Below are 22354 nucleotides of genomic sequence, written 5' to 3' on the forward strand. Positions count from 1 at the left end.
AAATTAATTTTAAATAATTATTATTATTAATTCTTAATTGTTTTATTGCCAGCATCACTTAGTGTTGATTTAAGTAACATTAATTGATGATATCATTATTTTATTAATAGTGTTAATATTAATACTAATCATTAACATTTTAAATTAGTATTAATATTTAGTGTCTTTGTTGTCATTAATGTCATTGATTCATATTAATTTTTATCATATTTATTAATATTAATAATTAATAGACTTATTCCTGATATCCGGCGAGGAGAAGATGATATTACTCCCAATATCGCAGAAAGTGTCCACTCCTCTATGCTGTTTTTCCTAATAACCAGGGGGTAGAGGATGACATTAATGAAATTACCGCAGTGTGTGTTCATCCTTTCAGTCTTCTTGTTTCTTCTATCCAGAGTGTGAGAGGATGATATTACTCCCAATATCACAAGGGGTGTGGACCTCCACTGTGATATTTTCCCTCACATCCAGCCGGGGAGAGGAAGATATTACTAATAGCCGGGGAGAGGAACATATTATCCCCAATATCACAGGGGTGTACATCCCCTTGTGATGTTGTTCCTTATATCCTGGGATGGAGAAGATAATACTAGTGGTAATATCGCAGGGGTTTTACACACCCACTGTGCTATTGTTCCGAATAACATGATATGACTCCCAGTATCACGGGGGGGTACATCCTCCTGTGATACTGTTTGTTATATTCAAGGGGAGAGAATGATATTTCTCCCAATATCGCAGGGGTTGTACACACCTCCTGTGATATTGTTCGTAATATCCCGAAGAGGAGAGCATAATATTACTCTCAATATATCAGCGGGTGTATACCTCGTTTGTAATATTTTTCATAATATCCAAGATAGGAGAGGATGATAAGACTCCCAATAAGGCAAGAAGTGTACAGCCGCCTGTGATATAGTTCCTAATAGCCAGCGGGAAAGAGGCTGAGTTTACTTTCGATATCGCAGTGGGTGCACACCGCCTCCAACCCTGGGGTATCGTTCCTAATATCCAGGCGGGAAGAAGATGACATGGCTGACAATATCGAAAGGGTTGGACAACTCTTCTGCGATATGGTTCCTGATATCCAGGGGGTGAATGGATGATATTACTCCCAATAAAGTAGGAACCATACACCCACTGTGGGATTTTGTCCTTAATAACCACAGGCGAGAGATGATATTACTACCAACATTGCAAGGGGTGTACACCCCTCCTCTGATACTGTTTCTCATATCCAGGAAAGGAGAAGATGGTCTTAGTACCAATATTGAAGAGATATACAACCCCCATGGGATATTGTTCTAAAGATACAGGTTGCAATAGGATGAGACTCCATCCAATATAACAAGGGGTGTACACCCCGCCTGCGATATGAATCGTAAAACCTACCAGAAGAGAGAATAACATTGCTTCCAAAAACACACGGGATGTACACCCAGCCTGTGACATTGTTCCTGTCATCTAAAGGAAGAGATGATGATACTACTTCCACTACTGGAGAAGGTACACACCCCCCTGTGATATTGTTCCTCATAACTTGTGGGGGAGAGCGTGATATTACTTCCAGTATGACAGTGGCTTGACACCCAGTCTGTGATACTGGTTCTGCACACCAACTCTGTGCCCCTTGTTTCCCATGCGTTCTCTGCACACTTTTGGAACCTCGGGAGAGGCTTTGTCTTTGGTTATAGATGAAGAGACGAAGGGTCTGAGAGGTTAAGCAAGTTTGTTACTGAAAAGCGGTTCCGATCCAGACCCCAAGAGAGGTTTCTTGGATCTCACAGAAGAAAGAATTCGGGGCGAGTCCATAAAGTGAAAGCAAGTTTATTAGGAAAGAAAAAGAATAAAAGAATGGCTACTCTGACCAGGCGCAGTGGCTCACTCCTGTAATCCTATAACTTTGGGATGCTGAGGCAGATGGATCACCTGAGGTGAGAAGTTCGAGACCAGCCTGGTCCAACATGGCAAAACCCTGTCGCCACTAAAATACAAAAAATTAACTGGGCGTGGTGGCAGGTGCCTGTAATCCCAGCTACTAGGAAGGCTGAGGCAGGAGAATCGCTTGAACCCAGGAGGTAGAGGTTGTAGTGAGCCAAGATCATGCCACTGCATTCCAGTTCTGCCAACAGAGTGAGACTCCATATCAAAAAAAAAAAAGAAAAAGAATGGCTGCTCCATAGGCAGAGTGGCCTCAAAGGCTGCCGGTTGCCCATTTTCATGGTTATTTCTTGATCATACGCTAAACAAGGGTTGGACTATTCATGAGTGTTCCAGGAAAGGGGTGGGCAATTCCCAGAACTGAGAGTTTCTGCCCTCCCTTCTGAGACCGTGTAGGGAACCTCCAGATGTTGCCATGGCATCTGTAAACTGTCGTGGCACTGGTGGGAGTGTCTTGTGGCAGCTAATGCATTAGAATTAGCACATAATGAGCCGTGAGGACAATCACAGGTCACCCTCGTGGCCATCTTGGGTTTGGTGAGCTTTGGCCGACTTTACTGCAACCTGCTTTATCAGCAAGGTCTTTATGAGCTGTATCTTGTGCCGACCTCCTATCTCATCCTGTGACTAAGAATGCCTAGCCTCCTGGGAAGGCGGCCCAGCAGGTCTCATCCTCCCTTTACCCAGCCTCCATTCAAGATGGAGTCGCTCTGGTCACGTGCCTCTGACAAGTTGGCCTGGGTTGAGTGTTCCCTAGTGTGTGGTTGTTGGAGCTGTTCCTAGGGGTAAGAGGTATTGTCAGTAGGAAACAGGCCTCTGTTAGCCCTGGGGCTGGCACTCTGCCCCAGTATGTCAGCCTCATTTTAGTGGTGACAAAACTGGGGCTCAGAGACATCAACTCCCTCATCCTGAACACCCAGACTGTGCGTGGTGGGCTGGGGTTTGAATGTGGGGCTTGAAGACCCATCATCTCCTCTGGTACCCCAGTCTCTGCTGCCCAAGAGGAACAGGATCCCAGGATCCAGTCCCCTCATGGCACCAGCCAGGGTGGGTGGAGATGGGGAGGCACAGTTCCAAAGGCCCCCGGACTCTGAGGCAGGTCGGGGACCGAGAGCAACCCGGACCTACAGGCCCCACCCCGAGAAGAATGACTGCAGGCCCAGCCCAGAGGGCAGGAGATCTGTGTCCTCAGTAAACGTGACGACGCTTCCGGCTGCTCCAGCCAGGCCGTGCTGTCTTCACGTTTCCAATCATGCGGCCTCCTCTCCAATTCTCAAGCCCAACACACAGAAACAGTGATCTGGGGTCCACATGAGGTTTGTCAGCAGCTCTGACCCGCTGCTTCCCGCCAGCCCCGCAGCCGGTTCTGGAAAGCTCTCTGCTGCCCCCTGGTGGGGAAGCTCAGGGCAGGGCTCTGGCTGCAAGCATGGGGTCCCAGAACCTCCTGGCTCTGTCACCTCTGCTGGATGGAAAACCAACCCAGGACTGAAGCAGCAGATGGGTGCCTGATTCCTTATTATCAGAGCTCCACCCACTGGCAAGTCTCTCTCCGGGCCTCAGTTTCCCCTTCCATTAAACGAGGGGCTTGGGGGATACCAAGGAGGGTTAACTGCTTAGTGAGGATGGGAGGTTTCTCCTGGGGAGATGAACACGTTTTGAAACTACTTGGCGTGAGTGGTTGCACAGGACTGTGAATGCACAAATGCCACCACATTATTCGCGTTGAAATAGTTAATTGCATGCGATGTGAAAGTCACCTCATTTAAAGTGTTTAAAAGAGGGGGACCTGGGAGAGTGCAGTGTATGTGAGAATCACGTGGGACATCCACAGTCTCTGAACCTCGATTTCCTTGCATAAACTGGCAAAGAGACCGTGTGAGCTGTGTTCCCTGGGGCCAAGAGATTCCAAGAAGGAAAACCTGGGATTCCAGGGACTGGGATGAGGGCCGGGGGCCAGAAGGGGAGGGGTATGTGGGGACGGCTGGGGGGCAGCCCAGATAAGGCTTTCAATACTGGGTAGCAGCGTCTACATAGGCGGAGATCCCTGCATCTCACTTCCCGCAGGGCTGACCAGTGGCCAGAGGTGGGACTGGCCAGGCTCGGCCCAACCAAGTCTGGGAGCAGAGGACACTGAGTGAGGGATCCCCGGGGCCACCTTCACTGGCCTGCGGCTCTCCTGATAGCACAAGAGAGGTCCAGGAGCTGACCTTGGGTCCTAATGGGGGACACCTTCCTGGCTGCAGGCTGGCAGGGTGGTGTGGTGGTCAGTGTACTGGGCTCTGCGTCTCCGCCCCTAACTGCTGCGTGATGGTGGGCCAGACACCTAACCTCTCTGTGCCTCTATTTCTTCAATGGCGGACAGAGACACTAGCAGCCCCCATATCTGCGCACAGTGGCCTGAAGGTTAAAGGCAAGGGTGGCACGAGACCTACAGCAAGAGCTCTGAGCAGGGAGCTGCCCAGCCAGTTCCACCACCGTCTCCCCTCTGGCCGCCGAGGAAACCGAGACTCATGGTGACCTGGCCCAGGTCTGTTGGACTCAGGGTCCTTCTCATCCCCAAGATCAGAGGGCTGCCACCAGGGAAGGAGCTGGCACCTAGACCCCGCCCAGGAAGCACACAGGGAAGGATGCCATGGGGACTTCGGTATGTTATTGCAAAAACATTTATTGCTATTTGAACCCTGCTTTCATGCCTCCATTTCCCAGAAAATGAGCCACGGGAGACACCAGGAGAGGCAGGAGACCATCCTCCTTGCACAAAACCCACTCCCTCGGATGCTGTCCTCAGCGAGCATGGCTGGGGCCAACCAGGGGTCCCACCCGCAGAGTGGCAGAGGAGGCAGGTTGACCCTGCAGACATTGAGCACTGTGGCGAAGGTCCTGGCCTTCCGGTAGAAGAAGAGCAACTTCTCGCAGTCCAGGAGGAAGTTGTGGGAGATGGTGGCCGGCCGCTTGTAGATCTTCAGCTGTGCCTTCTTGTTGCCCAGGTCCACGGCGGCTGCCAGTGCCAGCTGGTAGTACCCGGCTGCATCAAACCGGTCCTGAAGGGGACAGGCCATGCTCAGCAAAAGGAGGACTCGGAGCCCGTCTTCCCAGAGGCCGTTCCTGTCTCCAGGTCATTCCACATGTCCAGCCAATGCTGGCTCACCCCATGAGCCCTGAAGCCTGTGACACTGCTGTGGTCTCAGCTGCAGGAGGTGGGGAAGATGCTGACACCCCTGGAAGCCTTCCTGACTGTCCCTACGCCCCACTCACCCGAAGCCTCCTGTCCCAGTCCCACCCTTTCTGCAGGCAGTGGCTGCTTTCACCGTGGGCTGTGGTCAGGGCAGATCCTGCCTGCTCTGAGAGTTCCATGCAGGACCTGTGGCTCCAAGCCACAGCAGGGGCACAGTGTTGAGTGACCCAGGCTCCCCTCTGGCCCCCATCCATGCTGACCATTTCCAGGCCCTCCACGGGCCAGGCCAGGTACAAAACCATCTCACAGGTGTCCTCTCTGTCAATGTTCCCTGAAATATTGACGGAGTGTGACTCCCCAGACCTCTACTCCCATTTTCAATGCATCTTTGGCTCAAACTCACCATCCCTGGGTTGGGATGCTGCCTCCCAGACCTCCTCCTTGACCCTCCCACCCCCCACCTGGCTTCTCCCCAGGTGCCTCCTCCACATGGGGGTGACCCAAGGGACTTCTCTAAGGCCCGTGCCTGGCCTGTCCCTCTTTACCATCTCAAGATGGCTCCCAGGGCCAAGGACAAAGTCCAAGATGCAGCAGTCCATTCCCTCACTGCCCCACCCCACACACGGAGTAGGGGCGTGAGAAGGCCCCGAGTCACCGCCAGTGCTCATCCAATGCCCCCCGGCCCAGCCGAACACTGGACTCTGTGCTGGGTGCATGGCTGAGCCTAACGTCCTTGCTCCCAGTCTGAGGGACCTGGGACTGAACACTGACCACAAAGGTGGCCCGGGCTGTGGCAGAGGGAAGCCCAGGAGACAGTGAAGGGCCCAGGAGGCTCCGGACTCAGCAGGTGGGGGGAGGCAAAGGCTTCCTGAAGGGGTGGGGCTTCCCAACTAAACAGGAAGGAGCCAGCCAATGCATATGTGTCTGCGTGTGCCTGTGAATGTGCATGTGTTTGTGTGCCTGTGTGTGCGTGCCTGTGTGAATTTGCGTGTGCATTTCCATGTGCCTGTAGTGTGTGCAGCAGCTACTGAGTGGCAGGCTGAGCCAGGACACACCCAATTCACCCTATTCCCGGGCTCACTCTCACGTGTAGACTAAAGGGGACCCCATTTTCAAGGCAATTGGAAAAGATGCCCATTTACCTCTGCTTCTTTGCCAGCCTTCCAGGCCCCATCCAGACAGGCTTTTTCTCCCACTGCTCCGGGCCCTGTGTCCAGAGCCTCCTATACAAGGAGGAGGGTGTGGCCTTGGAAAGACAGCCGCCCTTGGGAATTCCGAGGGGGCCTCCCTGTGGGAAGCTGGCCTGCACTGACAGCATAGTCACGATGAGACCCAGAGGGCTGTGCCACTCGACCCCCACCATAGACTTTGGCCTCTCAGGTACTACTTGGCCCTTTCCTTCCTCCTGGGGAGGCGGAGTGGGCAGCAGGCTTGACCAAGGGAGATAAAGGCCCTCTTCTGGGAGGCCCATCCCCTGGGTCCCAGGCGAGCCCCCTGAGTGGTGAGCAGCGTCCCTCTGGGCCTGACACCTGGCACCTCCCTGTCTGGCTGGGACTTAGGAGGCCACAGGGACCGCTTCTGACCACCAGGTGTCGCCAGCACTGGGCGGAGGCCTCCTGGGCATCCCCAGGCCTGCAGTGGGGGATATGGGGCAGGGTCTTAGGGCTGCCACAGCTCATGTTGTTCTCAGGCCCCCAAGATCTCGGCCCCTGGACTGGAGCGCCCTGGCCCCTCAGCCCATGAGGAGCACTGACGCGGTGCCGGTGAGATGCTGAGGAAGGGTGGTGCCTGCTAGGCAGAGGGTGGAGACACCCCAGGTCTGAGTCTGCCAGTCCCAGCTCTCCACCACTGCAGGGCTGGGGCAGAGGGAGCACAGCACCTCCCCTCGAGACAGACCTGACCCAGCAAGGTCTCAGCCTGGCTGGCTGGGACCCCACCCCACTACTCCTGCCCTGAGCTGGGGTTTCCCTGTCTGTGAACCCAATGGTAAGACACTGGTCCCACCCCACCCTTCCTGGGTGATGTGAAGATTCCAGGAGTCTCAGGACTCCAGGAAGGAGTTGCTCAGTGCAGGCTGGCACCCTGGGCAGGCTTACTAGAGGAGGCACCGGGATTTGGGTTGGATCTTGCAACATGGATTCAACGTGAGGATGATGCTGTCCTCCGAAATATCCTTCTGCCGCCCTGCTTCCTTTGTTAAATGCAACTTGACAGTCAAGATTCAGCTTTGGTGTCACCTCCTCCAGGAGGGTCCCCCTGACTACAATCCCCCTTCTTTACCCAGAGGCCACCATTGCCCGCTCATGTGTCAGCCTCCCTGGTTGAGACTGAGTTCTTGAGGGTGGGGCCTGGCCAGCTTGGGAGCTGGGTTGTATCTGCGAACCTTGCCGGCTCCTCTAGCTGGGTGCAGAGCCCCAGGGAGGCCACTGGGCCATTCCTAAGAAAGGCTGGAACCCAGGCCTCTGGGGTGTGGGTGGAGATCCCACTCCAAGGGGGCTGGGAACACCCTGAGCCCTGCCCCTCCCCACCCACCTTCAGCCCTGTCCCTTCCCCACCAACCTTCAGGTCATAGACGATGATGTCACCGAGCACCAGGTACACCTTCACGCAGTAGAGGGTCTCCTCATCGAACTCCAGCGGCGAGTTGCAGAGCTACAGGGCCTTGAGGTAGAAGTGCTCCGCCAGCTTGCCATGGCCCAGCCGGTGGTGCAGGGCGGCCAGCCTGTGGTAGGCCACGCCCTCGTTCAACCAGTCCCCGGGGGTGCAGGCCAAAGGAGCAGGTGTGAGGACGTGGCTCCCTGGGGCAGGGAGGGCACAGGCCCCTGAGGAGCAGGTATAGAGACCCCAGGCAGCACACCTGGCTTGCCTCCAGGCACCTGCAGTCACCTGGACAGCTCTGGCCAGTCCCTTCCGGGTTCCCAGACTCACTTTCCCATCTGCAAAGCAGAACTAATAAGGCCTGCCCCTGTCTAATGTGAGGCTTTGGCAAAGTCGGGCTTGGATGGCCCAGCTCTGTGCCTACACATAGCCACCTGCCTTTGCTCACTGGTTTTAACCAGGGGAGCCCAAAAGCCATGCAGTCCAGGTGCTCCCGGGCACCCCGGCTCCATGCAACCCACAGACGTGACATCCGACTCCTCCTGGGTGTGTCATGATCAGAGCCCCTTATCTTGGGGAGTCACTGCGTGCCTGAGCTCCAGGTCCCCCCACAGATGCACAAACCCACCTAGGCTGTCTCCGATGTCCTCCCCTTTTCAGGGCGAGTGCCGTGGAGCCTGCATTCAATGCATTCCCACACAGCTGTACACCTACTGTGTACTGGGCCCCAAGGCACAAGGTGCTGGGGCATGCAGCCCGCCCAGGGTTCCCTGTCTCTGGAGGAGGATAGATGACCTGGCACAGCACCAGGGGATGCCCGGCCTTAAGGGGCAGGCTGCTGGAAGGGGAACTGGGATTTCATCAGCCAGAGAGCTGTGTGGTTGATGAGGGTGGGAGGGGCACAAGACAAAGGGAATGTGCCACTCAGCCTGGCACCTCCAGGGACCGAGATGCCTGGCATGTCTGGAAGGCAGAGGGCACACTGGGCGGCCCTTGTGATCAGCAGCAGGAAGAGACAGAGGAAGCAGAGCTCAGCCAGGCAGGGAGCTCTGCACTACATGAGAGACCTCGGGCTGTGCCCCACGGCCAGACAGGGAAGCCAGCTGGGCAGATCTGCCTGCCTGGACAGGAGACCAGGAAAATCCAGCAGCTGTTTCAGCTCCTGCCCTGCAGACCTGGAGGCTCGGCTCTAGCAAAGTGTGGGTCCTGGCAGGGCGGGGGCTCAGGGGACTTACCCAGAGTGATGCTGAGTGCTAGGGCCATGTGGGCAACCTCCAAGCCCTCTTGGGGCTCCTCCAGCGTGGCCAGCATTGCCACCAGCTTGTTGCACAGCTGCAGCTGCGGCTCCGCCTTGCGGTTGCCCGTAGTCACTGCCAGGGGCAGGGCCCGGTCCTACCACACAGGCAGGTGGGGTCAGGCTTCCCGCAGCACCCACCTTGCCCAGCGCCCTCCTCAGAGCTCAGACATGTGCTTGGAGCTTCCCACGCCCCAGTGACCCCTGCACCTCCACAGAGCTCTGTACTCTGGGATAACACACGGTTCAGACACCCAAGTTGGGGGCTGAAGAGTCATCTGAGGCCCATCCAGATACACCTGGCAGCCTCAGACCAGCCTCTCCCACCTGTGCACCGGGGGTCTGACTGGGGGGGGGAGCTAGCACTCCTCTCTGCTCTAAAAACACATTTATCTGTGCCCAGGGCTGAGCCACACCGTGAGCTCAGAGGAAGGGAGAAGCCGTTCCCGCTTCGGGGTGCAGGCAGACTTGGGCGCTGGCCCTGGGCCTCCCACTGACATGCTGTGTGTCCTTCGACATGTCCCTGTGCCTCTCTGAGCCTCAGTGTCCTCATCTTCCAGATGATGACAGGACTTTCCACTCATGGTTGTTTGAGATCATCAGGTGCAAGGGTAGAGCCACTGTCATGTCCAGACCTGAGCGTTTCTCCCAGGCAGGGGCATGGTCAATATCATTCCTGGTGAGACCACTGGGAAACTAAGCATGTGCATGGGTGGCCCTGCCTCCAGGTGGGAGGCCTCTGCCCTGCCACACCTGTGTCTCAGCCCTCCTTGTGCCCCCCTGCGGCCCACCTACATCAGCCCACAGGCCAGCTCACCCGGTAGAAGGACACGGCTTTCTCCTGCTCCCAGGCCCCATTGAAGAAGATGTCTCCAGCTGCCTCAAACAGCTCCACCCCAGGTTGGGGTCGCCTGTGTACAGGTCCACATTCTGTGCCACCTGAAAGGAGGCAGAAGTTCCCTCAAGACCCACACCTGGGAGGTGGCCACGCCCACCTTCACCAACCTCCTTCCTCTCACACACTGCAGGTACACCTGAGCATTTTTCAGTGCTGTCCATTAGGGCTGCCCCACCACTGGCATGAGGACAATGAACTGATGCACCCGAGTGCCAGGAGGTGACTGAGCAGCTGCAGCCCAGGAGCCCGACACCTGTGAATCCTACCACCAGGATAGCCCTAGCCCACCCCCCCCAGCACTCAAACAGTCTCCGTGGCCCCCAGATTGCTGGGAGCCCATCCCCTGGTTCCTTTCTGCGTTGCCACATCCCTGCCACAGCTCAGGGCCACACATCAACAGTGTTTGTGGGTGGGCCTGGTCCCCTCCTGGCCATGAGCTCTTGATCCCTCTCCTCAGCTCAAGGAGGTATACAGCAGGTGCTCAATAATGAAAGCCTCACCAGGCTCGTGGGCTTCACAATTTGTTCCAGATCACACTGTGGGGAAAGCCTCTGAAAACAGCCACTATGATTCATTTTGTAAGGAGATGTGCCACCTGTCTCTTGGAGCATGTTCTTCTGTGTGTTAACTGAGTGGTCCCATTCTTTGAGCATGTGCTGTATACCAGCAGGTGCTAGGCATTGTGAGGGGCCACACCTCTGCCCTCGGAGAAGATGCTGGCCACTGGGGGAGGATGTGAGGGAACCAATTGGAGGGAGGGAAAAGGCACACAACAGGTGCTCAGCAGTGGCTTAGGAATGGGTAGATGGATGAATGGATGAATAGATGTATAGACGGATGGATGGATGGAATGATGTGTGTATGTCTGTATGTATGGGTGGGTAGATAATGTATGGATGGGTGGAGGGTAGATGATGTATGTACATATGGATGTACAGATGGTGTATAGGCGAATGTATGGATAAACAAATGGACAGATGAATGGAGGGATGGATTAATAGGTAGATTGGTGGGTGGATGAATGATGGACAGATGGATGGATGAATGGATGGGTGGATGGAAGAACAGGTGAATGGATGGATAAACGGGTGAATGAACGGATGATAAAAGGATGTATGAATGATGGATGGATGAATGGACGGATGGATGGATGGATGGAAGAACAAGTGAATGGATGAATGATAAAAGGATATATGAATGATGGATGGATGATGGATGCATGGATAAGTGGGTGGGTGGATGGATGATAAAAGGATGGGTGGATGCATGGATGACGGATAGATGGATAAATGGATGGTTGGATGGATGATGGAAAGATGGATGGAAGGACCCACAGGTGTATGGGAAGATGATGGAAGGATGAATGCATGGGTGGGTGGACAGGTGAATGGATGGATAGATGGGTGAATAGATGGATGATAAAAGAATGGATGATGGGTGGATGGATGGATGAACAGGTAAATAGATGATGGAAGGATGAACGGATGGATGGAGTGAACAGCACAGGGGCCCTCCTGCATCCCTTACCACTCACCTGGATGTACAGGTCCACCAGCTCGCTCTGCCGCAGGATGTAGTAGATCTTCCCTGCTTGCAGCCAGGCATGCACCTCCTCTTTTGGAGGTCAATGAAAATCCCCAAACTTCTTTGGTGTAGTCCAGAGTGGATCTGTAGGTCCTGGAATCAGACGCAGTGTCAGAACAAGGGCTCTCATCCTCCTGGAACCAGTCTGCCTCCTCCGTGGGTCTGGTGACAGATGAATCTGGAATGTGGGGACTGGGAACGGCCCTCTTGTGTGTGCAGTGTTCTGCCCTTCCCAGGCTGCTGGGAGGGCCAGGGTGAACACACACGGCATGGAAAAGATGAAGGACATCCTTCTGAGGGAATCAAGCATCATGCTGCCCTGTAGCAGGAGGAGTGTGCCAGTCCATCTCCCCTGCCTCCCAGACATGGTCTGTGTTCTCCAGACGCACCAGGAGCCGTTAGTGTTCAGAGGCTATCTAGGTCGATGGTTCCCAAGGTGTGCAGGCATCACAGTCACTCGGAGGCCTGTCTGTATAGCTTGCTGGCCCTGCCCCCACAGCTTCCGGCTCCACAGGCCTGGGGCAGGCCCTAGAACTCCCACTTGCCACCATCTCCTAGGTGACATGGATGCTGCTCTGCTCATCTAGGGACTACACTTTGAGAAGCATGGCTCCAGCACACTGGCCCATTTTCCTTCTGTGAACCTGAGGCCAAGACTAGAGCCAGTCTCCCGGGTCCCCATGGAATCCGGCTCCTTCCCTGCTCTCTCAGTAAGTCCGACACTCGAGGGGCTGTGACTGCAGCAATGTCACCAGGCTCTGTGGGTGGGGTGGCCAGGGCCATGGTTACCCCCACCAGGTCAGAATGCTCGGGGGAAGCCGAGTGGGCCACATATGGGATGTGAGACCTTGAAACCCTGCCCCAGGGAAGCAGGTGACACACTTGGCTCTGTCTTCTGTGGGAGAGAAGCCACAGGTGGCTGCTGTGGTCACATTTAAGGGGACAGATGAAGGCCAGGGGTGAAGATTCGGGGCAGGCAAAGGTCAGATGACAAAAGCCACCATAGTAGGAAGAACATCCCAGAGTGTACGTACTGCCTCTGCTGGGGTTGAGATGATCTTTGACCCAACAAGCGAGGCTCAAGCTGGGACTCACAAGCCAGCAGCAGCCCTGGGCCAGCTTTCCTGTGGCCTCCCTCCCTGCCCTGCCCCCCCAGCCCCCTTGCCACCCTCCACAGCCCCACCACTGCAAAGCCAGCCCTGACCGCTCAGTGCCCAGAGACAGGTAGAGCTGACTGATGGTCTCCAGGAGCTGCCCCCTCCAGCACCTTGTTGGCCACCTTGAGGACCAGGGAGAGCTGGAGCTCATGGTAGAGGACACACTGGGCCTTGCTGGGCATGACGACGCTGTAGAAGTAGCACAGCCACTGGACGGCCCGCAGCTGGCCTGGGCAGAAGACAAAATGGAAGACGTCAGCCTCCCAGCATCGAAGCGAGGCTGGCTGGGCTCAGAGGCCCCTGCGCTGTGCTCGTTCCTTTCACACCTCTGTGAACCTGGGCCCCATAGGCGGGCAGACGCTGAGCACACCGTGACATGGGCACAGCTTGGTGCACATGCTCATGGTAGAGGCCGGCCTTCTTTACAACTCCCAGGGCTGAGGTCCTGACCAGGCTCGGCCCCAGCACCAGGCCATCTATTTCTGCTTCACAAAGTCCCTCTGGCCAGGACCAGGGCCGCCTTCAGCCTGAGCTGATGAGGCTGGGGCACAAGTAGCCCCTGTCACAGATAGAACCCCGGGAGAGCAAAGCCAAGCATCATATCTGCCACACATGGCATCATGTTGGGGGAATGGGGTTCAAAACCAGCCCCTGGTGTTCCCACACATGCTTCTTTCATGCAACCAGGCTCCAAACCCACAGGCTCACTGGCCTCTCCCAAAGTCAGGGTGCTGGGAACAGTGGAAAGCTTCTGGTTTTCTAGTGTCAGAAACATTCCAAAGATTAACACCGGAAACCAGGTACGCCAAATGGACATCTGTCACACACGCCACCCAACAACAGCTGAATACACAGTCCCCTTGGGCACCCATGGGACATTCCCCATGACAGACCATGTGCCAGGCCACAAAACAAGCCTCAGTGAATGGAGAAGGACTGAGACCAAAGCAGAGGTGTTCTTCAGCTGTACTGGCCCGAAACTGGAAGTCAACAGTGAAGAAAACGTGGGAAATTCAAAAATATGTGGAAATTACACACTCCTAAACAACCAGTGAGTCAAAGAAGAGACCATCAGGGAAACTGAAAACTAATTTGAGAAGAATGCAAACAAATGCACAGCCTGGGCCAGCGCAGTGGCTCCCGCCTGTCATCCCAGCACTGTGGGAGGCCGAGGCGGGAGGATTGCTTGAGTCCAGGAGTTTGAGATCAGCCTGGGAAACATGGTGAAACCTCGTCTCTATTAAAAAATACAAAAATTAGCCGGGTGTGGTGGTGCACATCTGTAATCCCAGTTACTCGGGAGGCTGAGGCATGAGAATGGCTTGAACCTGGGTAGAAGTTGCAGTGAGCCGATTGCACCACTGCACCCCAGCCTGGGCAATGGAGCAAAACCTAAAGAAAAAAAAAAAAAAAAGCACAGCGTATCAAAAACTCCAAGATGCAGCTAAGGCAGTGCTGAAAGGGAAATTTATAACTGTAAATGTCTACATTCAAAGAAAGAAGAAAAATCTCAAATCAAAAACCTAACCTTCCACCTGAGAAACTAGAAAATGAACTAAACCAAAGTGAATAAAAGGAAGAAAATAATAAACGTGAGAGTGGAAATGGGAAGTAAAAATACAGAGAATGGAAAACACAAAGAGATAGTCAACGAACCAAAAGTGGGTTTTTTGAAAATAATAACAAAATTGACAAGTCTTTCACCAGACTGACCAAGAAAAGAAAGATGATGACTAAAATCAGAGACTGAGCACCATGGCTCACGCCTGTCATCCCAGCGCTTTGTGAGGCCGAGGTGGAAGGATCGCTGAGGCCAGCATTCAAGACCAGCCTGGGGGAACATGATGAGACCCCATCTCTAATAAAAATAAATAAACAATTACAAACCCAAGTTTCTAAAATCAGAAATGAAAGAGGAAACATTATTGCCGACCTGACAGAAATAAAAGGATTCCATGAAAACACTACGAACAATTGTACACCAACAAATCAGACCATCTAGACACAACAGCCAAACTCCTAGAAGGACACGAACTACCGAAAGTGACTCAAAAATGATCCTAAGTAAGCATGTGGGGTATCAACCCCACTCTCGGTCTCCTCGACCGTTCAGCGCAGGTTGGGGAGACAGGGACGCATGATCTCTATTCCCTGGCCTGCATTTCCAAGTCTGAATCCCCCAGCACCCTGGGGAGGGCCTCGTAGGAGGAGGTGCCACAGGCTATTGTGCCAGGAGCCACCGGAGGCTGCAGTGGGGGCTGGGGCGCTGGACTCCTGGAGGGTCTCCTTCCAGTCAGAGAATGCCCCTGGCGAAGAAGCCTGGGTATGAACCCCCCATCCCTCCTTGGGCAGATGTGTGGGACCGGGGCCCCTTCACACGGTCCTTTCCAAAATCTCATCCCTCCTAGGGCCAGGAGTGGGTGCCAGGCCTGTGCTGGGAAATGGGCAGATTTGGCCACAGCCCCTGGGGCTCTGGTCCAGGCCACAGGAGGCACCTCTGAGTGGTCTCACTGTGCCATGACAAAGTGCTGCATGGCAGAGGGGACTCAACAGTATCCCTTGTCTCAGCCATTTCCCTGGACTCAACCTCCTTATCTTTTCTCTGCGGCCTAGATTTGGACAGCCCTGCCCACCTACTGTCCGTTTACTGCTCAGTGTGTAGTGACTGTTTGACAGCACTCCATGGCTCCCCAGTGCTCTTGGGGAAAAGGCCAAGCCACAGCCTGAGGCCCCAGGCCCTGCTTAGCTCTCCAGAAGAGCTTCTCACCATCCAGCACCCAATCCACCCACTCCCAACTCTGCACCTCCCTGTATGAGCCCTGCTCACTCACCCCTGCTCACACCCCACTCATCACCGCTCACACTGCCGCTCACTCACCCCCACTCACACTCCCGCTCACTCACCCCCGCTCACAACCCACTCTCCCCGCTCACTCACCCCACTTGCTCACCCCTGGGCCTTCACACAGGCTACACCGCCAGCCCCTCCCACCACCAGCCCTCATCCACACCTATTATTTGACTAAATCCTCTCAACCCTCTGGTCCCAGACTAAAGAGGCTTCCCTAACCCAGGGCCAAGTGCTGCCCCGCCATCAAGCCACTCACCCTTTTGTGGCTTCTCTGGCCTGAAGCTCACGTTCCTGCGCTCAGCACCTGCTTCCCGAGGACCCCACAAGCTCCATTTGTGGGTGGGGCCTGGCACACTCTGCACGAGCTGCTTTTGCATGAACTGCTCTGTGGCTTTGGGCAATCACCCACCCCTGTGTCCTCTGTGAAGTGGGATGACAGGTGCGTAGGGCTGCCGAGATACCAAGCAGATAACACAGGCACAAGAACTGGCGTTCAGGGCCTGGCTCATGGAGGGGCCCCAAGTCCCAGCTCAGCAGAGCCTGCCTTGATCCCAGGGTTATGGCCAGGGATTTCCAGCATGCACGATTTTCCGTGCTCAAGGCAGGATGGTCCCTGAGCAAACCAGAAAGAGCTGGTTGCCCCAGTAGGGCACAGACGGCCTGGCCCTGCATGGGAACTGCCTGTCTCCAGGGCGCTTGCCAACATCTGCTGCTGGCCATGACTCAGCACTTTTGATGGTGGAAAAACCACCACTTGTTTCCGAATCACAGACCCCAGGTGTGCCCTGACCCGACTGGCCCCAGAAGGCGCACAGGAGGAACTAGGGCACTCACTGTCCACGTGGTCCATCTCCACGGCCACCAGAAGGGCCCACTCACAGTAGCCCTTGCACTGCTGGGCCGGGCCCTGGCGGGTGCAGAGGTGACCCAGCTGCAGGAGTACGTGGGTGAAGTCCCAGCCACACTCCAAACAGGGAAGCCTTGAGAACAGACGCATGGCCTCCAGAAGGTAGTGCTGGGCCAGCCTGCTGACACCCGCGTGCAGGCACAGGGTCCTGAAGTTGGCCAGCACCACTGCCTGGTTACTCCCCTGGCCCAGGTCCCAAACCACCCATAGGGCGCAGTAGTAGCCCTCAGCTGTCTGCCTCCTCCGGCCCGTCCTCTTCAGAGCCACGGCCACCATGTTGGCAATCACACCTTCCTGGTGCTCGCTGGCCACCACTGCATCCTGGACAGACTGCAGGATGTTCAAGGCCACCAGGCTTTGCCCATGAAGCACATGCAGCCAGGCCAGCCACCAGGGTGTCCACGATGGCACAGACTCCGGCTACAGCACTGGCTTCCACCACCTGTGTCATGAAGGTGATGGCCGGGCCATGGTAGCCATGGTGGCTGTACGGCTGGGCCAGGCTGTCGTGGAGAAGGCCACGGAGAGCCTGGCCTGTGCCCGGGGTTAGGGAGGCCAGCACTCGCCTGAGGTAGTGGGAAGTCTGGGTGGGGAGGCTGTGGGCTGGAGGGCATTCTGGAGCACCAGATTCACGCTCCTCAGCGAGCCGGCCAGCGAGTCCTGTGTCCTCAATGAGGCCACCTTGACACAGCTCAGCACCAGGTGGGGCAGGCACTTGTGGCTGTAGATGTCAGCCAGGAGCAGGGAGCAGTCTGAGAGCCAAGCAGCGTCTGGGGCTCCCGAGTCCCTGTGCAAAAGCAACAGCCACTCTAGGAAGGACAGGGCCTCCTCAGGCTGCTTGAGGTGCACGTGGTGCCTGGCCAGCAGGAAGCAGGCCTGGGCCTTGGCCTGCAGGCTCTGGCCACCCACCGCCCACTGCAGCACCAGCTGCAGGAGCTCCCCGTCCGCCTCGGTGCTGATGTGGCCGGGCGTCCCCAGGAGCAGGGCCATGGCTTTGGGAATCATGTGTATAAAGTTCTCCCGGTTCTGCTTCTGGTAAATGCTGGTCAGGTTGACGTACACAGCCACCACCTGGAACAGGTCCCCGAAGCTGCCGTCCAGGGTCCCCAGTGTTTCCTCAAAGTACACCCGGGCCTGGGACAGCTTGAGCCTCCTGCAGCACAGCCACCCCAGGAGGAAGCAGAGCCTGGCCAGGGCCATGAGGAGGCCAGCTTTCTTGGCCACCCCTCGGGCCTGTGCCAGGCGCCCAGTCAGCTCCTCCTCATCGCTAAAGCTGCAGAACATGCCGCTTAGCCATGGCAGCGCCACGTTGTACAGGCCACAGAAGCTGGCCTTGTATCCGGAGGTGTTCAGGAACAGCAGCCGTGAGCTCAGGGCCTCTGGATCCTCCCAGTCGTCTTCAGCTTCCAAGCAGAAGGAGGGCTCCTCGGGGTCCTGCAAGCTCACGTTGCTGGATGCCGCACAGAGACCCCAGGATGCTGGCTCCTGGGGGCAAACTGGGCAGGCCTTGCATTGTTCCAGAACATTCCTCACCTTCGGAAAGGTCTCCTGTGGCTCCAGGCCCAGGCAAGGTGGAGGTATTTCTGCAAGTCACAAAAATACCTAGACAGATTAGAGTCCAGCAGTGAGTCCTTGGTCCACTGGGGGCAGGGTCCCCGCATCCCCGCCCTCTGTGTCCCTGGTGCAGCTTGCCATGAGCCCTTGAGAATTATGTGCAATGCAAACCCGGGGCCTGGAGCACGTAGGAACTCCGGCACTATGGGGACAGAGAGAACACGCAGGCCCATGGCCCGACTCTCCTACGAAATCACCCTCTTGTCCTGCTTTGTCGCCCACCTGACAGCATGGTTTGAGGAGACTATGTCAGCTCAGCGATCCCTCAGAGATGCCTTTCCCTTTAGAAAGAATCAAAGCCTTCTAACTGGACCCATGTGTATGCAGCACCACAACTACAAATGTAACTTCTGTCAGCATATTGGGCCCCCCGGGGGGGTACAGGAATCCATGAAATCCTCAACAGCCAATCAGAGCTATTGATCAGCTCAAAAGCTGCTATGCAAAATTGGTAAAGCCACCGACGGCACAGGACAGGGGTGTTGTACCCAGGTACCAAGCTCCATGCAGGGAAACGGACCATCCCTGCAGCAAGGATGGGAAAGCTTCCAGGCCCCTGTGGCCACCTTCACCTTGGATGGTCTGAAAACCTGAAGCCCACAGTTCCTAAAGGGTTAACAAAGGCTAGACTGCTGAAGCAGTCCACTGGCACCTGCTGTCTTTGGTGGATTCCTAGCCAAAGCCCCCTCCCAGAGGTAAGCAAATGAGCGCATTTCCTATTGGAAAACTGGGATGAAAAGAGGCATTACAGGGAAGGAAAAAACTAGATTTAAACAGACTCTCTTTTTCAAGCTCACATGTAAAAACTATTTTCAATACAAACTGTCTCCTTATTCATCTGTAAAGCCTTGGAATTAAAAAATTAATAAATATGATTTAGAGGCAAATGTCTGACTTGACTTCACTAGATTAGCTAAGAAATCTCCCCCACCCGGCAGAGGCACACAGCCCCTCCCAGCCACTACCCTGGCCTCTGGGGCAGATGGAGAGCCACGTGCCTTTGCTCCAGGGACTTTGGCAGAGGGTGGAACCACCCCCTCCCCGAGGCTAAACCTACTACAGCCTTCCCTTCCCCACTGGCTTCCCAGGCCTCCTCTGGGACCTTGTGCCTGCATCCCAAATGTACTGGGATGGATCTCATTCCCAGGGAACTTCCAAGGGTCCTTGGTGCATCCACATCACCAGGCTGACCACATGCGGACCCTGTGTGAGGGGAAGAGACAGAACCCCAGAGCGGAGATGGGAGGGCCTCCCTGAATCAGCCCCTCAGGAAAGAGCAGACCCTTCAGGGACCTCAGCTGAGGCCCCTGCAACCTAAGGCTCTGAATTCTGCTACCCGCTGAGGGCAGTGTGGCCTCCCATCTCTGAGGCAGAGCACAGGGCGAACTGCAGCTTCTCCAGGTCATGAGAAAGGAACCCACAGCTCCATGTGGGCCCCAGCAGTGGAAAGGATGTCCCATCTCGGTTGGGGACCAGGTGGGGGCCAGCATGTTCATTGGAAGAAGTGTGGGACCCCACAGCCTCCAGTGTCAGAGTAGACGAGAGGTTCAGGCCCACCTCAGTCAACGTCCCCCAAGCCCCCAGCCCGCACCACAGAGGGGTGACAGCTGCATCCAATGCCCACCATACTCAGCTCTGTCACCTCCCCCGGCGTTACCCCAAGGCCCAGCTCATAACCAGAGGAAGCCTGAGCCACCTGCAAAACCCACCTTGTTCCTGTGGCTGCTCAGTCTCAGCTTCCTCTACTGAGTCTGGCAAGGGAGAAAAGAGAAGCAATCACACCCCCAGCCAGCACCTCTGGTCCCATGTCAGGTTGAGCTGGGTGTCGGTGTTGCAGGGTGAGAGCATTGCAGGGTGCAGGGGTTGAAAGTCATATCATCCTCTTCCCTCCTGGATCATGGGAACAACATCACTGGGGGGTGTACACTTTCTGCAATATTGGGAGTAATATCATCTTCTGTGCCTTGGAATATTAAGGACAATATCATGGGGGGGCGTGTACATCTTCTGCAATATTGGAATAATATTATCCCCTCTCCCCCTGCATACTAGGAAAGATATCAGAGTGGGTGTTCACCTCCTGTGATATGGGAATTAATACCATCTTCTCCCCTTCCGGATACCGGGAAGAGTATCACATGGGGGTGTACAGTGTCTGTGATACTGGGAGTAATATCAACCTCTCAGCCTTGGAATATTAAGAAGAATATCACAGGATGGATGTACACCCCCTGCCATATTGGGAGTAATATCAGCCTCTCCTCTCCATGGATATTAGGAACAATATCCCAGGCTGGATGTATGCCTCCTGCTCTATGGGGAGTCATATCCTTTCCAGGATACTCATAACAATATCACAGGGTGGGTGAACACAGCCTGCGATACTGGAACTATTACCATCCTCTCCCCCTCCGGATACTAGGAACCATATCACAGAAGAGCTGTATCCTCCCTGCAATATTGGGAGTAATATCATATGCTTCTTCCATGAATATTAGGAGCAATATCACCGGGTGGCTGTCCGTTCATTGCTATGTTGGGAGTCATGTCATACTCTACCCCCTGGATATTAGGATCAGTGTCACAGCGTGAGTGTACACCTACTGTGATATTAAAACTAAGATCATGTCCTCTGTCCCTGGATATTAGGAACAACATCACAGGTAGGTGTACACCCCCTGCGATATTAGCAGCAATAATATGATTAATTAGTAAACATCAATGATCGATTTTAATAATTATCAGGCCGGTCTCGAACTCTTGACCTCAGGTGATCTGCCTGCCTCAGCCTCCCAAAGTGCTGGAATTACAGGCGTGAGCCACCGTGTCCGGCCAACACTTCTTAACATCTCTTTTTGGACCTCAAATTTAGCATGCCCAAAACGCACTTTTGATTCCCCCTGCTATAACCCACTCCTCCCATAATCTTCCCCATCCCAATAACAGCATCTCTAGTCTTCCAGTTACTCAGTCCAAAATCCTTGACATCATCCTTAAAACTTCTTTTTCTCTCTCGTCATCCAACCCATTTAAACTCTCCTTTCAAAATATATGCCAGACCTAACCACTTCTCACCTTCCTCATCATTTCCAACCAGGTCCAGCCCTCATCATAGCGCTCTGGGTTACTGCAAAAGCCTCCCAATCGCCAGGCACAGTGGCTCATGCCTGTAATCCCAAGCACTTTGGTAGGCCAAGGCAGGTGGATCATCAGACGTCAGGAGTTCAAGACCAGCCTGGCCAACGTGGTGAAACCCCTCTACTAAAAATACAAAAAATTAGCCGAGCATGGTGGTGGGTGCCTGTAATCCCAGCTATTCGGGAGGCTGAAGCAGGAGAATCATTTGAACTCAGAAGGCAGAGGTTAGAGTGAGCCGAGATCGTGCCATTGCACTGCAGCCTGGGTGACAAGAGCGAAACTCCATCTCAGAAGGTTAAAAAAAAAAAAAGCCTCCAAACCCACCTCTCTCCTTCCGCCTTTCACCCTGCCCTGCATTCTACCTTCCACTCTCAAACATTTCAGAAAAAAAAAAAATTATATCTACAGAGAGAGAAAAAGAAAGTACAAATGGAGTGAAATGTTTGGGGAACCTGAGGGAAGACCATACGGGAATTCTCTGTACTATTTTTGCAACTTTTCCGTAAGTCTGGATTATTTTGAATTCAAGAGTTAAACAAAGGAGGAAAAAAAAAAAAACTATCTCCCTTTGTGAATCCATCCTGTCTTTCCCCTGGCAACTTAAGGACGCTCTCAACTAAGCACATCTATTTTTTCATGAACCCTAAAAGAACCCTTGCCTAGTTTTGACTTTCTGTGCTTGGCAGAAGTGTGTGTGTGTGTGTGTGTGTGTGTGTGTGTATTTCATATATATGTGTGTGTTGTGTGTATATATAGAGAGGAAGAAATATATATGTGTGTATATATATAAATATATATTGTATATTTACAATGGTAATATATATATGTGTGTGTGTGTACATATATTACATACCCCATAGTCTGTCCTTAACCAGTTCTAAACTTAGTGGGAAAAATACATACCTAAGCAGAGAATTTCAAAATAATATGATGAATATTTTTATACAGGAATGTGTTACTATGGAACACGCTGCTAAGACACAAAACCTCCTAGATAGGACAATGAACGAATGAAGTTTTGCACCTATAGTCACCCCCTCTGATATCCCCACAAACGTTTATAGTTATATGCATTTGCTTCCCCCAGGACCCCTGTTTCATAAGAGTTAGTCCTAGAGCCTTAGCAAGTTCCTACTACAGCTGGCACACATGCCATTCAAGAAAGAGTGGCTGAGTGAATGACGAGTTAAG

The 22354-nt window shown here is 54.2% G+C and overlaps 1 protein-coding gene across 1 annotated transcript in view; it reads right to left on the minus strand.

Moving 5' to 3' along the window:
• Window positions 1-4596: 4596 nt before the first annotated feature.
• The window catches only part of LOC117098079 (SH3 domain and tetratricopeptide repeat-containing protein 1-like), a 23306-nt gene continuing 5548 nt past the window's right edge, over window positions 4597-22354 (minus strand). Inside the window, 15 exon segments of the mRNA XM_033236561.1 lie at window positions 4597-4988; window positions 7682-7920; window positions 8956-9112; window positions 9832-9908; window positions 9911-9953; window positions 11447-11526; window positions 11529-11561; window positions 11564-11589; window positions 12701-12753; window positions 12755-12882; window positions 16339-16799; window positions 16801-17014; window positions 17017-17994; window positions 18137-18167; window positions 18491-18631. Of these exon segments, the coding sequence (XP_033092452.1) occupies window positions 4635-4988; window positions 7682-7920; window positions 8956-9112; window positions 9832-9908; window positions 9911-9953; window positions 11447-11526; window positions 11529-11561; window positions 11564-11589; window positions 12701-12753; window positions 12755-12882; window positions 16339-16799; window positions 16801-17014; window positions 17017-17994; window positions 18137-18167; window positions 18491-18631 (3015 nt within the window). The 3' untranslated portion in view covers window positions 4597-4634.

The sequence above is a fragment of the Trachypithecus francoisi genome, unplaced genomic scaffold, assembly GCF_009764315.1.
Source record: "Trachypithecus francoisi isolate TF-2019V2 unplaced genomic scaffold, Tfra_2.0 Lachesis_group15, whole genome shotgun sequence".
Taxonomy (NCBI): Eukaryota; Metazoa; Chordata; class Mammalia; order Primates; family Cercopithecidae; genus Trachypithecus; species Trachypithecus francoisi.